Raw genomic sequence first — 16,707 nt, forward strand, 5'->3', positions numbered from 1 at the left:
GACCCTTTTCCAGTTCACAGCACACTATCGGATGTTTGATCTTTGATGCTTTTTACCTTCACATGTACGCAACATTTGCAATGATTGCATCAAATATTAGGATGAAAGACTCCATATAGTGCAGCAAACACATTAAAGAAATGTCTTCACTTCATATCTCAAGGGCCTAATTAGTTTCAGTTATTGATGGTTATTAGAAAAAATTAAATGGCAAGTACAGATCAAGGTAAATAAAGATTAGTCTCAATTTCTGCAGGTTTATGCCATAGTTTGGATTGAAATTCAATATATTGTTGCTCTACAGAGAAAACTATCTAAATTTGGTGAATCTAAGAAAACAAATCTGAAAATATTGACATTTTGGAGATGCAATGTTTTAACTGTATATGATTAAGTAAAATGCATTAATATGTACTGACCGATACACAATTTTATACGTTTCTTTTCTGAGTTGAAACTCTTATTTTGAGACAAATATGACATGAGGACGTCTGATATGTGAGTAGCTATTTCAACTGAAGTCCTATACTCATGGGTGTTGTTTTAACATGTATAATGTTAAAACAACATGCAGAATATTCTTCATTTAAACCGTCCCCGCCATGTCTAAATATCTGCAGGCCATCCCAGGAGAGTATTTCAAAGCAGTGAACACAACCAGTAGATGCTGTAAAGCCACTTAGAAGCAGAGTGGTCCAGTTTCATTTCATGCTTTATCACCACAAATGGAAGATATTTATACGTCCTCCCAAGTCAAGGTCATCATGTAAAAGACCATAACAGCTTATCAAGCAATTTAGTTGACCTTGCCATGCAGAAAGTAACTAGCAGTTACCACAGGATTCACAATTACAGTCTATTAATGTCAATAAAAGATGATATGACAGTTGATTATATTTCATTTGCTGAGAGCAAAGTGGTTTCAATATTTTGCGCTCACTGAGCAATAATTAATCTGCTTCATATCAACCACAAACTCAAAATGTAGTTTGCTAAAAAGGCAGCTATATGACTCATTTATACATCTAGAAAGATGAGCAGATGACGAAAGTATCTTCTTAAACGTGTCCATTTGTAGAATATCCCACCTAACAACAAATATATTAGTTTAGTGCTCAGGATTACTACTTTACAACCTGCCCTGCTCTATTAAATTGTAATTTTAAGACATACTTTGTCGATTTCAGCAGAAAAATCTGCCCAACACTCCACGAACAACTCAAAATGTCCTCAAAATATTATTGCATTTCCATCAACTTAACTCAACATCTACTCCAAATACTCCGAACTGAATTTATTCAAATAAATACTTGTGCCCTAATTTTGTTGCGATGTTAAAAAGATTACCATGGGCCACCGGTTAGCCTGCAGCAACTGCTTTTGCTGCTGCTGTCAATGCGAAGGTGCCAGATGCGCTAGGCAAGTAGCCGCATGATAAATGGCAGAAGGTGAGAGCTCTGTGGCCGGGACCGGGAGCACCATGCCCCTGCACCCCGCTGCCAGTCCCTTGGCATGCAGCTTGTCAGGCCAAATGGCAGCCACATCCCCCTTCAACGCTGACATTTAAAACCTCTGCCATGCTATCCAGCTGTGGACACCGTAGGTCTCCTCCCCACCCCCTATTCAACCCCCCTCCCAGGCTCCCAGTCCTCATCCCCACCGCTGCTGCTGCTGCCAGACGCCATTTGACGAATTACCATAAACAGCCTTTTGTTCAAACAAGTGTGGCGGGCTCTGTCCCGCTCTTCATTTGAAGTACCTATAATAGTAGTATTTATCATTTTAGAAGTTTAGACGCCGCCAACCTCTCCTAAACCTGTTAACTAAGCCAGTTATGTTTGCCAAATACATAGCCTCCCTCCTAAAGGCCTTTTCTCTTGTAGCGTGGAACGTAAAAACATACTTTTTAGCTTGAAAATATGAACAATAAAGCCCTCATAATCTAACCTCTGTCTTACGTATCCAACGTCGTAAACTAAGAAGCTAAACAGGATTGTCATTATGATGCTTGGTTCCAGGACTAACTAGTGCAAAACTGTAACACGAGAACCATGCTGTTTCTTTATTTCTATGTCTTCTACATGGATCATATGAAGATTTTGCATGGGACATGGCGCCTCAGTCTGTTTGCATATGTAGCCCTCAGGTACATATTTATGAGTTTTTTAGGATATGACTATGCCAGCGTAATCATGTGGCTACCGACAGCTGTTCAAAATCATACAGGCTGCAAATGAAACACTTGCATTTGTCCATCTAAACATTGTTTAAAAACAATGAATACTTTTTTTAATGTTAAATTTGCCATCATCCACATCGCAAACTGCATAAGTCAAGAACAAACCAAATAATCTATTATTGTGCGCACTTTTGAATCAAAACCCAATTTTATAAGAGGAATGAACGCAACATGTCCAACTCCAGAGTAGAAGTTTACTTCAGGGACCCACCTGATTTATTATCACCCATTTCAGTGTTGCTTATTAAGCTGCAGACAGATCCAGTAGAAGTCTACCTCGTACTAGCCAACTAGAATTTAACAGCAGCACAGGAATCACAAGCTGTCCTACACCGGGGAGAGTTGAGTTCAATGATCACCACGTTGGGAATTTACTGAGGCGAAGATGGAGGGGAAGCAGCGGGGTGTCCAGTCTGTCTCTGGATGTAGTCGGGAGTGTCATTATTTCTTCTTAAAATACGCCGAGCAGGTCAACCTGCACCCACACGGAGGTCATTGGATCTATTAAGTCTGCTTTGAGAAGTATCCAAAAGTTGAATTTGGTTTAATTTGTGTTTCACTGCACCCCAATAACCTACAGGGGGAATAATTGAAGTGGCTGAACTAAATCAGTCATTTCCAACAGGTCCAGAGTCCTATGGATATTAATAATCTGAGGGGAATATTTAATAACACTTTTATGTCATTCCAATCATACAAATACGCTGAGTGTCAGCATTAATTACCATTTCTCTAACTTTTCTTTCTGTCCAACAGTCGATGGAATGATGTGGCGAAACCACAGCACAGCTCTTACATATGACAGATACAGCAAAATGTTCCTCTCAAATCTAAACCATCAAAACCAAACGTCACGTTTTGATGTCAATATGTCAGAACTCTCTGACATTTAGGTAGAAATCCACTGTACAAGAGGCAGAAATTAAAATTCCTCCAGTGTCGGTAGCTACAGCTGTCCAAAATGCAAATCAGCTGCAGAACATGCTGCATTTTAAGAACAGATCACAACTCCAGCTGAAAAAAAAACCCCTCATCTGTTGCTTAGGGCTGGGTATCGACCTTCAATACCTTCAAGGTATTGACCGAAATATCACTGCATCCAGTAGTATCGAAACTCCTCTTTCGATTTAATTAAAGAGTAATTGGCCCTCTACCGCTACCACCCAGACAGTTAGCAGTTCAGGGTGCTGAGATGCAACCAAAACATTTGAAAATATGGCTATTTATTTATATATATATATATATATATATATATATATATATATATATATATATATATATATATATATATATATATGTATATATATATATATATATATATATATATATATATATATATATATATATATATATATATATGTATATATATATATGAAGCACAAGTGCTTCATTTCTTCCCTATTTTCTGACCTTTTAAAGAAAAAATCAATTGCGACAATTGCTGTTATGAAAACAATTATCAGTCTTAGCCAGACTCCATATAGTAAGAAAGGCCTTGACCTTAAGACCTTATAGTTTTAAAGAAACAGTGAACCACGGAACTACTGCATAACCTTGAGTAATTGTGAGAATAAAAGGAAAATAATGTATTGGAAAAAGAAAAAATGTTTAAAGCACCAATTGCAGACTGACTATTTATAACAGTGTAAGAATTTTCTTTAATTTGATCTTAACCGCCATAACACCTCCAAGGCCACCTTGGCCATGAGTTGTATCGTATTTTATTCCTTATGAAAGGATTTGAAGAAGTGCCCTTCAACACGTTGAGTAAAAACACCACTGTCAACTATACACAGTGACCATACCTCTCTTTAACAAAGGCATGCGCAACATAAAAGAAGCAAAAGGTAGGAGAGTAAACACTTTACATCCTGACACTCATTAAAAACAGACAAGCTCACCCTTACCCGGGGGAAAGCACACGTCACGACATATAGAGGCAAATACCAAACTGCATGGCACGGTATCAAAGGCATTTCTGCAGTCCAAAGGTCAGGTGATGGTAAAAGGTTGCGGAGGAACGAAGCTGCTGGACGGTCTTTCATCAGTGGGAGGCAGCTGGAGTCTCCAAAGAGGCAGTGTTACTCAGGGCTGCAGGCACAGTGGGGCTGCTCCAATATGACATTTCACATCCAGATCTGCCACAGTAATGGCATTTTAGCCACTTTTAAAACAGCCAGATTGGCCTTCCTGCACTGTTGAAATTTTTATAGCCGGCAATTTTTTCATTGTTTGGGTTTATTACAGTGTCTGAAGGAGATGGGAAAGGTTGTCAATGTGGAAAAGGCAATTGAGGGCCAGTGTGGGATTGATTTGCTGAAACGTATACAGTACACACATATAGGTACGATGCAGCACAGCGACGGGTGGAAAATGTACCCTGCAGTGCAACCAGGCCACTAGCATTCCCTCTGAGGCGGCAAACTCACACTTAAATGAGAATAAGAGATCGCGGAAAAATTTACATAAAAATGTATTTTTCTCATCTTTTGATTCTTAAAAAAAAAAAAAAAAAGCAGCTTGAAAAAGCAGCATGGGGAAACATGTTTTGAAGTAAAGCATATATCCATGCCGTTACAAGATCAATTTGTACAACTCACGATTATTTATTTATTTCAGCCTGTGGATCTGTCTCTTCTCTCTGGATGGAAATGGTCAGTGTGGTTTTCCTTTGAAGTCGCCTCCGAAGTGATTTGTCCCATTCGCTCGGAGGAATTGCCTTTGCTGATGGTTGCACATGGTATTTGTTGTTAAGTGGTATATGCTACAATATTCAGGCCTTGTTAGATTAAAGGAAAGCAAAATGCACTGATATTGCTTGACAACCATGCACAGAGTATAACAGAAATGTGGAAATAAATATGCATAGAAAAACTTTTCCATCAAAACAAAATGCAAATTGAATGTGATCATCCCTGAGCCAGAAGTTCTTGGATCACATCGAGTGCAATAACAGTCACAAATGTGTTCCTTGTTGCTCGAGTTACTATTGTATTTTACTGTAACATAACATAAAATTGATGATCAGGTGGAGGGATAATCAACCGAGGGTATATTATATTAAATGTCCACTTATGACATTTGCAGGGTAAAAAAACAACATGTTTTAAATAAGAATATGTGAGGCTAGATTTGCATGCTTGAAGTTGTTGAGCTAAACGCTAACGTTAGCGTGCTAACTAGTGTGTATTTAGAAGGTACAGTATCATGTTTAACATGTGTACCATCTTAGTTTTGCGTGTTGGCATGCTAACATTTTCTAATTGGAACAAAGTAAAGAGTATTAGTTGTGAGTTCTGCAGGTATTTGGTCTTAAACCAAAGAACTGACTTTTCACTTAAAGAAAAGCTGAGAAGCGGAAAAGTAAAGAGATCAAAACCATCCTCTAAGAGTGCTGGACTGACATTGATATTCCTAGAAGTAAATAAATACTAGAGTTATGTCCAAATTCATACAAATTGCACCACGAAACAGAGAGAAGCACATCACTATTAAAACCAATGCAACTCCAAGTCTTCAACAAATAAACAACCTCACCATGTAGATGGTTTATAGAAACATAATAGTTCATAATAAGATATAAACCTTCTTAGTCCACTCAAAACCTGATGTACGTTTTTTAAAGTAAGCCTGTCAGAATATGTTCAAACAGATGTGCTCCTGCATTAATTATGGCACAGGATATTGAAAAGAAAGCCTTCAAATCCATAGTGAGGGGCCATAACTACAGGTGACCTTTCTCTGAGATGAGTTTTGCCTCTGTGCCTCTGTGCTCCTGCTCTTAGTTCTTTGATTAGAAATATAACGGGAGCTTTCGACCATCATGAAATGCTTACACTGCCTTATGTAGCTAGAGTAGAAATCAAATAGAAAACCGGTGACTAACTGTAGGTTCACATTCACGGCCAGACATGTCAAATACGCACACTTAAGCCCTCTAAATGCCAATTGCAGTATGCATTGAGGACAATACTGTACACATTTACTGTACATTTGAATGCATACAGACAAACACACACGTGAACAGTGCAGAGACTCCCTGCCTGCCATATATGATTTACATTTAGTGCTTGAATAATCAGTTGACATGCAGCTTAGGGAATTCAATGCTTAATGAGGGCCTCTTCACATAAGCAGTTTGCCGGAGTTATCTTAAACATGAGGCCGCTGTCAAAATGTCAATGAATCTTAATATAACTACCAATTTAAAACACATGAGGACCATCTTATGCATGCAGGACGAATGTGGAAATGTGTGCATCTAAATCGCAGCATATTGGAATGGGAATTTGGGAAAACCTTTACCATTCGTTCTTTACAGATGTGCATTTATTTTTACTAAGACATTTTCAAAACTTCTCCATAATAGTTTTACAACATTCTCATGAATTCAGCCATCATAACTCCCAATGATAAGACTCCCTAAGACAGGAATTGTAGAAAAAATGTAGCATGGAGTGGATAGCCTTTGAGTGTGTTCGTAAATAGCCACGACTGGACCGCGCATAGGTTTGTAGCACTGTTGGACTATACCGTTCGGTTATTTAGCGCACTGCGCGTACTCCCGCACTGTGTCTGAGGAAACGGAGCATCAGAGTGCCGAGCTCAGTGACTGAAATGGGAAGGACCATCTGAACAAAATGTCACTCTTATTACAACAACGCTCTCATTTGAGGTATTTACAAATAGCAACCTACGTGTCTGCACATACAGTAGGAACCAGCTATCTATGGGCATAACTCTACAAATAATGCTCGTCATCGTCTTCGGAGCCCACACCCCTTCAGACGTTAGCACGGTTGAGCGGCAGTTGAAGTTGTCTCGCAGCGATACCAATGCTTGCCGTGCTGGTAGAAGTGGTAATGTGTAATACATAAAATGTGCGGCCTTTTGGTTTCTTTTATCATGGCTAACCGGAGCCCTTCTCCCTTTCCCCTGCCTCTATTCTGAGCTACACATCATATTATTTGCTATTCCATGATCAAACATGCACTTTCCTGGCATTTGCGAATAAGCTATTGCTATCGTTTGCTAACTTTGCTAGTTCATACTAGCTGCGAACGTTAATTTGTAACACGTGATACAAGTGACGTGCCAACTGTGGGAACCTTGAGTTTTAAGGGTTTGGACATTGGATTTTGTCATCTTAGCTGTTAGATCTGTTTAAAACCTTCCATTTTTTTTTCAACATTTTATTTTTAATGCAGAGGAAAGCCTCAGCTTACTCATATTAATGTTAATATGCATCATCAAGACCTTGATTAGGGCAATAGTAGCGGAGAGCTATTCAACATCATAAAATATTTTTAGAGATTAAATATCCCCTCCCAAGCTTTAAGTAAAATTAAGTTGTTAACTAAATTTTTCATCACACTGGAAGCTATTTGAAACTTATGAGGATTGTGTTTTTTATTAACTAGCGACACCCCTCCCATTAAAAAAATATATAATTCAGAGCCTCCCTTTTATTCGCTCCCCACTTGTAGCAGCATGCTGTGTAAGCAACCCTTTAGCCTGATGCCTAGTCATTGTCTCCGGCGTGGGGGGTTTAATCCCAATCCGCTTTCCTGAAAGAAGATTCGAGGAGGTAGTGAGGTACGCACATTCACAGCGCGTTGTGCCGTTTACAAACGATACTAGTCGTGGAAAGAACGTATGGTATCTTCCAGGTCGTACTAAGTGATAATAGTATGGGTACTGCTATCTATATACTTCATATGTATGGTTTCACTCAGAGGTCACACCAACCACGCATTTCGTTCCACTTCCACTTTATTTCGCTTTCCCCCGCCCTCACAGTTTTTCACACCTTTACAGAACTCACAAATTGCTGTGAGAGGACCTTCTGTTGGCTTTTGTGTTGCTCCCACTTGGGAAACAGCTGTTAACAAGAATGATACTCAGAAAATACATTAGATTATGCCGCACACGTACATACATTATTTAAGATAAACAAAGCAGTCATCTTTCTGTTGCTTCTTTCTCTTCAGGAAGCCGACTTCCCTGCGATCTATTATGGAGTAGATATTGCTCGGCCTATTGATTGATGTCTCCTTCCCCCCACTTTGACATTTGCTTATCCTCGTCCGCATCTACCACTATTGACGTTCACTCTATCTGGACATCTTCCTAAGCTGTTTTGTCATTTGTCACCTCTTAAATAAAAACGGAGGAGAGGGGAATTGTCAGTGATAAGACCTAATGATACCGAGCACATTGATGGTTTTGTACAAGCTTGTGGAAAGAATACTGTCAGTGGAAAGCTTAGCACTGATGCTTTGCTTAATTTCCCGCTCTATACCTCTTGTGGATCCACTGAGCAATTTTACCTAGCATATTTCTATTTTTCCCCCACTAATAAGCAGTCTAAAGAAGACCCTTGCCGCAACCTCCAACATGCAGTCACCTGTAACTGTGGTCAATTTACTGCAAATTTATTGAAAGCAGCATTTTGATTTAACACCTTTTAAACTAATGTATTTGAAGAGCCCACTCCACAGGCTCTCTTGTCAAAAGCTACATTTTCCCCAACTTACCCTCAACTCTCCACTTCTTAAATACAAACTGGTGACATCATACACACCCACATTAGAGCTGTTGCTAATAAAACACCCTCTGAGTGAGTGTTCGGGGTTTATACTTTGCCAACTCTCTATTTGTAGTACAGTAAATGCCACGCTTTGACATGCATTTCTACAAACACAGGCTGGCGTGGATTTTCTCCCCATGAGGTGGAAGACAGATTCTTCCTTTCCTCCCTCCCTCTTTCCCTCCATCCCTCCCTCACCCTGGCTCCTGCAGAGAGGCTATTATTGCAGCTAATTATCTACAAATAGGCCCAATATGACAAACACAGCCCTGTACCAGTTCTGGCTAAGCGCAGGAATCAGTCTGAGTGGGAATAAAAGAATGAAAAAGAGGCGAGGAGAGGCAGACAAAGAAACAGGACAAAAGTCACCGAGAAGAAAAAAAGGAAACAAAAATGTGAATCAGAGATAATTGAGAAGAACGTGATGAAGACACAATGTGGAATAAGATGAGAGAGAATGTGGTGCTAAAAAAGATATAAGTGGGAGGCAGATGGGCGAAGAAAGGCAGCGACACCAAAGGGAGACAGCATAGAAGGGACCAACACGGGGAAATGATCTTGTCTATACAGTGTGTGACGGTTGTTGCCAATGGCAACTGTCCTGCGATGCACAGGGCACATCCATTTAGCTCCCAGCATGCCTCATGATCAGGGCAGCTCAGGGGTCTAAGGCTGTCTGTCTCATTTCCATAGAGAAACTAATTTACCAGACGAACATTGAGGGCCAAGACACATCAATGGGTGCTTGATTAGATCCTTACCGCTGATACATATGAATATTTATCAGTGTTCAATGAAAACACATTTACTCTCCTTTCATCTGGATCATCCTGAGTGTCCTCCTGCTCTCCACTTAATTCTTTCCAATGAATATGTCACAGGAGCATTAGGGCTCCAGACAAAGTGACAGCACTCAGGATAATCTGGTTATTGTTGCACTGCTGTGATGATCAACACTTACTTTACGTTTCACAAAATGCAGCGTGCTTTTGTCTCGTTGTGTTTTATTTGCCATGGCGACAGCAGCTCCTAGAGACCTAAAGGAAACGAATACGGCGGACCGCAATCAAAGAAACACACTTAAAGGGATGTGTGTTTGGAATTCATTGCTGCCAAAGATTAGTGTTTGGCTGCACAACTGAAGCTGCAGGTGTGATCCGAATGCCAAGACAAGTTGGGTTCACTGAGTTATTCCTGTCCCATGCGCCCGAACACAGGCACACAATAACAAGCACACAGAGCTGAATAACATATATCTTTAGTGAGTGCAACTTACATCACTAACTCCAGCCTCCACTATCTTCAGGCCCGTCTCTTTCTCCAGCTGCTGCTTCTGTTGCACTGCACGGGAGACAAAAGCAGAGGAGGTGTTGAGTATGAGCAGTGGATGATAAAGTAGCAGCTCTTTCAGTTCCTGAGGCAAAACAAGTGGTCAGTGAAACTGAGAATGATGCAGTGGATGTAACAGCATGAGTCAGATGTCAAACTGGTCATAGCAAATGACCAGCCCACACACACACACAGACAGAGAAAACAATCTTCAGGGAATATGACAGAGAGCAGTTCACCAGCTGACAGGAGTCTGGTCTGGCCCTCGGAGGAATGATGTGTTGTATGGGCAGAGGGACCGTAATAGATAAGGGTCCAGGGCTATGCTAGAGGCTCCGTGAGGCTGTACTCATGCCGCTTCACACTACGAGCGACACAGCAACGGGCTACAAGTCATTTCAGATGGACGCCGGTGACATGAAGCTACACACTGACATGAGGTGCACTACAAATCAAAGTCGAGCTGCTTTCACCTTCTCTCTGCTCTCCTACGACGCGGTAGAACATCAACCAATCATGTATTTTATTTCCTTTCTCCGTTTTAAACAAACACTGTTATCCAGTTCCCGGTGCTTAATGACATAACTATTTAAACGAGCGCTTGAGCAACACTTTTCGATAATGTAGCTGTCAACCGTTTTGTCGCTTGTAGTGTGAACGCAGCTTTGGGCACAGTGGTGCTTACCGCTACATGTTAATGCCAGAATGCTAACATGCTGATGGATAAGATGGATTTATGGTTGAAACAAGAGCTTAACGGGAATAGGTGTGATTTATTGTTTATTGTCGGATTTCACCCACTGATATCTCCAATGCAACACTACAAGGATGTATTGCACATGATCAGGTCGTATCATGCGCAAAGTACAGCTGTCATTAGTTTGAAATTGTGACCTCATGATAGCGCTAAATGAAAAATTCAGGGATGAGCAAAGTTATCGCAATTTATCCTTAGAGGAATATGAATGTCTCAACCAATGCATCCAATAGTTGTTGAGACATTTCAAACGAAACCTCGTGGTTCCACAAAAGAAAAAAAGTTTGGAGAGCATTAAAATCTATAAGATCCATCCTCTGGAAACCTCGAATTCCAGCACAAAATGTCATGAGAGTCCATCTTGTTCTTCCATCCATCGAGCCATGGTTGAAAATATGAAATGCAAACATGATGTACCAATAATAAATGTTTTCCTCCCACACTTTGAGTCAGACCTGCTGAATATTACCCATAAGCAGATGAAGTACTTGTAGATCCACAGCACACAATACATTGAGCTTCTGCCTTTGTTCTTGCAGTAATTAATACACCACCCGAGTTTGATCCTCACATCTATTGATCTAATCAAATATGGCATGCTATTTCCAAAGCTTTGTTCACGAAAGATTTTCTCATGCAAATCAAACCAAAGTGAGGCGATGTTAAATATCCATCGTTCAAGATCACACATTTCACCGTCTTTTTTCCCCCCTTTTTGGCGCTTAACGTCCCGTCCTCACTTTGATGGAGACATTTATTTTGAAAAACAGAATCAAAGGGGCCTTAATAGATTATGCCAAATTATAGAGTGCAACAAAAAAAAAATTGAGCATAATTTTAATTGAGTTTGTTAGCATGTGAATGTGATTGGTAAAGGGGAAAAGGAAAAAAAAAGAAGTGAGAGTTAAAGAGAAGAAGAGAAAGAGAGCAGGTCCTTTAAATCCCATTTCCCCAGATGAAGGCTATGCAAATGACCCTGAAGAGCTGAACCCCACCTCACACTCCAAATTCGGCAAGGGCCTGTTTAATTAGTATTTTAATCTATCCCAATGATTCCACTCAGTCCACAATGTATGCAGCATTCCATCTAATTAAGCACGCTACTTTTAGGATAATCATCCATCTCTCTCGCTCTTTCCTCTCTCCCCTTTTCTCTTTCTGGTTATTAAGGATCCAGCAAACATTGATCATCCTATCGTCTCATCAACATGGCGGCGAAGGGGGCATCTTATGTTTCAGGTGTCAGCCAGGGGTTTCTGAAGAATGGCTAACAGGAGGATAAAAGGAAGAGGGCGAGACAGCCGGAAAGGTAAAATATACATGGACATTTAAATCACAGCGCCATATAAAAGAAGTAGCACGGGGATGAAGAAGAAAATCTTCCGCCCTTAGCGAGAGAAGGAAAGTCTTCAATTGGCATGTCTCAATTCGTTTTCATTTCATGTTGCCACCCCTGTATTTAGTCAGAGACAGACTGCCGCTCCATATATAGCTCCAGTACCTGCACAGTCCTGGTGCTATTTCGGAGGGGAGTAATGAGCAAGGTAATTGGGTCCAGCTGGGTGAGGGCGTAGGTGGTGGGGCGAGGTGAAGCCTGCTGAAAGGTCACACAACGTTTTGGTCCTAATGAGGACCCCTCTGGGATCGCAACACATCATGAGTCAACCTACGAAAAGATTAGCCTGGAATCAACACACATGCGCGTCATAGCGGCCGCAGCCCGGGTTTTGACTGACAAGCTGACATTAACCGTCTTAACGGTGAAACCAAAGAAGCCTGAAGGTCAGCATTTGCTTGTGAATCAAAGCTGAGGACTCTCCAATCAACCTGAGGGAAAGGACAGTCCCACAACAGCCACTTTAAATGTAAATACAATGTACTTGCCGGGCTCATTAGCCGGTAACTGGATGGATCTTGGCTGCAGTGAGACTCCAGCCAATGGATTGCTTGTTCTGTCAGTGACTGTACAGATAACAGCCTCCAGCATCTCTTTTTGGTCACCCCTTATATTAACCTCCCACTGGAGCTCACTCTCTTTCTCTTTTTCTCCCAGACACTCTCAAAGATTTTGTAAGCTTCAAATTAGCCACCAAATACTCCTGACAGACTGTGGAACAGAGATGTCAGGACTCATTTCAGAGAGGCTCCTCCAGCCCTTTTAATAGGCATTGTCGGAGTCTATCTAGTCTGACTTCTAATATCGAGATCTAATCCCCGCTGCTCATTTAATCTTTTCAGTTTCCGAGTCACATTGAGCCATATGATCTGATGTTCAGCAGGCAACAAAAGCCCAGTAAAGGCCAAAAGGGTGCATGTGTTTAAAGGGCTTACAATTTAAATTATACATACAGTATATGCAACAGTTTTAATGGAGATTAAACATTAGATAATTGCCTGATGAACTGAAGCTATTCAATAATAATTCAGTTAATGTGGGTGATTCATATTTGGTGAATTAATATCTCAAAATGGCCTTCAGTGTCACTTGTGTACAATACAAGCATTTTCAATTAAGAATAATATAGTTAAAAATGATTTAAAAAATATTAGCAACCACTCTGTGAGGAAAGGAGACATTTTAAATTCCAAAATAAAGACTATTTATTCTTTCATTTCTAAAATTGTTTCAGCCATAAATTCATTTACATGCATAGAGTAGCTTTCATCGTCCACCCTTAACACGATCACATTGTTTACCTGCGCACAAGGAAACGACGGCGCAGCATGTAATCCAGTGTCTCTGCTTTTTATTTGATCTCATTGATATTAGCGTCATTCTTATTTCACTGTGTCAGAGCTGTGCTGATTTACTGCTCATGCAAACTCAACATTTCCTGCTGCCTCTTCGCACTGAGACCGTGTGTTTCATGTGAAGCAGCCACAGGAAACACAATGCATTTGTCAGAGGTTAGCATTGACCAAGATTGGTTATAAAAAACCAACGGTCAGTTAGCTGAGAGATGAGGAGTTGGCCTCTCGTGCGGCCTGCCGCTGCATGAAATCACTCGACTGCTGTACTAAAATAACGTGAGTTTGTTTGGCTGCACTTTAAACACATCCACCAGGCTTTATTTTTTAAGATGTGTTTAAATAGCGACGCTTATTGTTATCGGCAATAACGACGTCTGTCTCCAAATCAACCAGGACTGATAATTAAAAAGAGATGTTTAAAGTAGGACCTTTCACACGCAGTGCTGCTCTAGTACTTTTTTTTTTTTTTTACAAATGCATTAAGCACTGAATGATTTCAGCTGGAACTGTGGCAGCGGCCAAAGCACATTTCTTTTATTTTTTAAAATACCAAATATTAGATGTGCACTGGATGTCTCATGCATGAGAACATTCAGGTGAACAGGAAGAACTGAAGAAGACCTAAAAAAAAACAAACCTCATCAACAACTTGTTGAAGAGGAAGAAAGAGGACAAAAAGGCCATTTTAATCATCAATCTGAAGAATCATCCAAAACATCGTTGACTTTCCTCGACACGCACACTAATGAGTGAAAACGCCAAAAACAACAACACACAGGGGCACATTTCAGCTTGTGTTTTTTTCGTGGTGACCTTTAAACTGCTCCGTAGCATATGTGCTCAACTCAAATGCTCTTGTGGCGAGATATAATTTGATTAAAGTGTTGCTTTTCTCCGCCATATGCTACAAACCGAAGCAATTGTGCTCTCCTCATCATGGATTCTAATAGCAATTGAGAAATGATTATCATGAAGTCATCAGAGCTTAAAGTCATGAATATATATATTCATTTTTCTGATATACGACAGGGTTGTTATTGTTCGAAGCAATATAAATTCAGTATCGGGAGACAAATCACCGACTGTAAGCTGTAAGTATTTTGTGTTTCGACGCGGCACAGCAGCCAGCGCTGTCACATGATCGTAATGTTGCCTCTTTGGCCGAATGGGGGTATACAGTTGACAAAATGCATATTTCACCACCCTCTGATTGATCTGTTAATATTGAATAACATCCATTCCATCTATCTCCCCCCCTCTCTCCCCCCCCTCCCGTCGCTGCTCCTCAGGTCGTCTATTCACCACTTCCATCTCTCCATCCGTCACTCCAACCAAACAAAATGAAAGTGTTTATTGCGGAGGAGGGCTGACGCTCACGCCTCTCCACAGCCGTTAGCCTTATCAGCAGGCAATCGCTCCGATATTAAAGCTGCCATTCCGCCCATCACTTTCCCCTTGCACATATGATGGCTGTCTCTACCTATCAGAGTGGAGAGAGGGGGAGGGGGAGGGGAAAGAGGAGGAGGAGGAGGGGGGAGAGGAAGAGAGAGGGAGATGCACCTGATCCCCCCTGACAGATAAGAAGCGCGGCAACCCATTTTCTCTGTAAAAATCCGACGTGGGAAACAAAATCAACAATACCCCTTTGGAGTACGAAGAACCGCGGCGCTGACTTCCGAGCAGCAGCGTATTCATTACATATATGATATGTAACATGTATGTGACTTCTTTACATCCGACCTCCGCGCGCTGATCCTTATCAAAATGTAAATCAGTTCACAGATATTGTTGCTTTTATTTGTTCCCTTTTTCCCCCCCTCTACCAGTATATAGAGAGGATATTCTACAGGGGACACAGGCACACAAATATGAAATATATAATAGACTTTCACATGAATTCTGATTTTATTATTTTTTATATTGTGAGAATAAACATCCTGTAAATAACTTAATATATAGTACTATCTGTGCAGAGACACACACAGACGGCCAGAAAATCCCAAAGACCTACTCTCCCCTCTGTCTCCTCTTGTTCATGCGTATCCATTGTTATTCTGCTCCTTGGCTTTTATAAATCAAGGCACCAAACCACAGGACCTGCACCTTTGAGAAAAGCTAGAAATGAAACAGAGGGACAAGGTGCAGCTGTCGAAGGAGAATATAAGAGTTAAAATAAATAAGTTAATAATAATAATTGGCATTCAAAGCCTTTATACAATGTGAAAAATAGTCAAAATACAATTTAACCACCTTCTTTTTATCAAAATTGATTAATTTAAAGGAAGTGTATTTCTTTTTATTTGATCAATAACTGTTCAGTTATAGTTCAGTTTATATATATATGTATATATATATAGTCATTTTTTATTTCAGTTTTCTTTGCTTGTTCTACAATAAACAACTCAATATTTAAAATTGTGACACCTTGTTCAACTACATGATCATCAGTTTAATCAACAATGAAAATCATTTTTTATTGCAGCCCTATCTTGATTTGCACGAAGCAAATCTGCATATTGAGAAAGTGACCTTTTTGATTAATAAATGACTTTAATTATTCAATATTATGCCAAATGTTGTTGATTAATTTCCAATTGATTGTCAAATCATTTCCTCGCTGGGTAATATATCTTGCAACATCACTATGACTCTCTACCCACTCGCTCTCTAAACGTGTCGGCTGATATCTAGAAATATAATTAGACATAATCTAATTTAACAGTTAAACTTAATCCCTAAAAAGTCATTATGGCGCCACACCAAGGCAAATAATTCATCTGAAAAAGAAAACAAACCATCTCTCTCTCTCTCTCTCTCTCTCTCTCTCTCTCTCTCTCTCTCTCTCTCTCTCTCTCTCTCTCTCTCTCTCTCTCTCTCTCTCTCTCTCTCTCTCTCTCTCTCTCTCCTCTCTCTCTCTCTCTCTCTCTCTCTCTCTCTCTCTCTCTCTCTCTCTCTCTCTCTCTCTCTCTCTCTCTCTCTCTCACACACAGTACACCCCACATGATGATAGCCATGACATCATTAGGCTCTAAAGTCCAATCA

General features: G+C 40.3%; 1 protein-coding gene across 1 annotated transcript in view; it reads right to left on the reverse strand.

The window, feature by feature from the left end:
• The window catches only part of ptprn2 (protein tyrosine phosphatase receptor type N2), a 113,306-nt gene that overhangs the window by 37,993 nt on the left and 58,606 nt on the right, over positions 1–16,707 (reverse strand). Inside the window, exon 11 of the mRNA XM_068581535.1 lies at positions 10,105–10,169. Within this exon, the coding sequence (XP_068437636.1) occupies positions 10,105–10,169 (65 nt within the window). The remainder of the gene's footprint in view (positions 1–10,104; positions 10,170–16,707) is intronic.

This window comes from Clinocottus analis, unplaced genomic scaffold, assembly GCF_023055335.1.
Source record: "Clinocottus analis isolate CAN_PGR_092001 unplaced genomic scaffold, fCliAna1.0.p SCAF_18, whole genome shotgun sequence".
Classification (NCBI taxonomy): Eukaryota; Metazoa; Chordata; class Actinopteri; order Perciformes; family Cottidae; genus Clinocottus; species Clinocottus analis.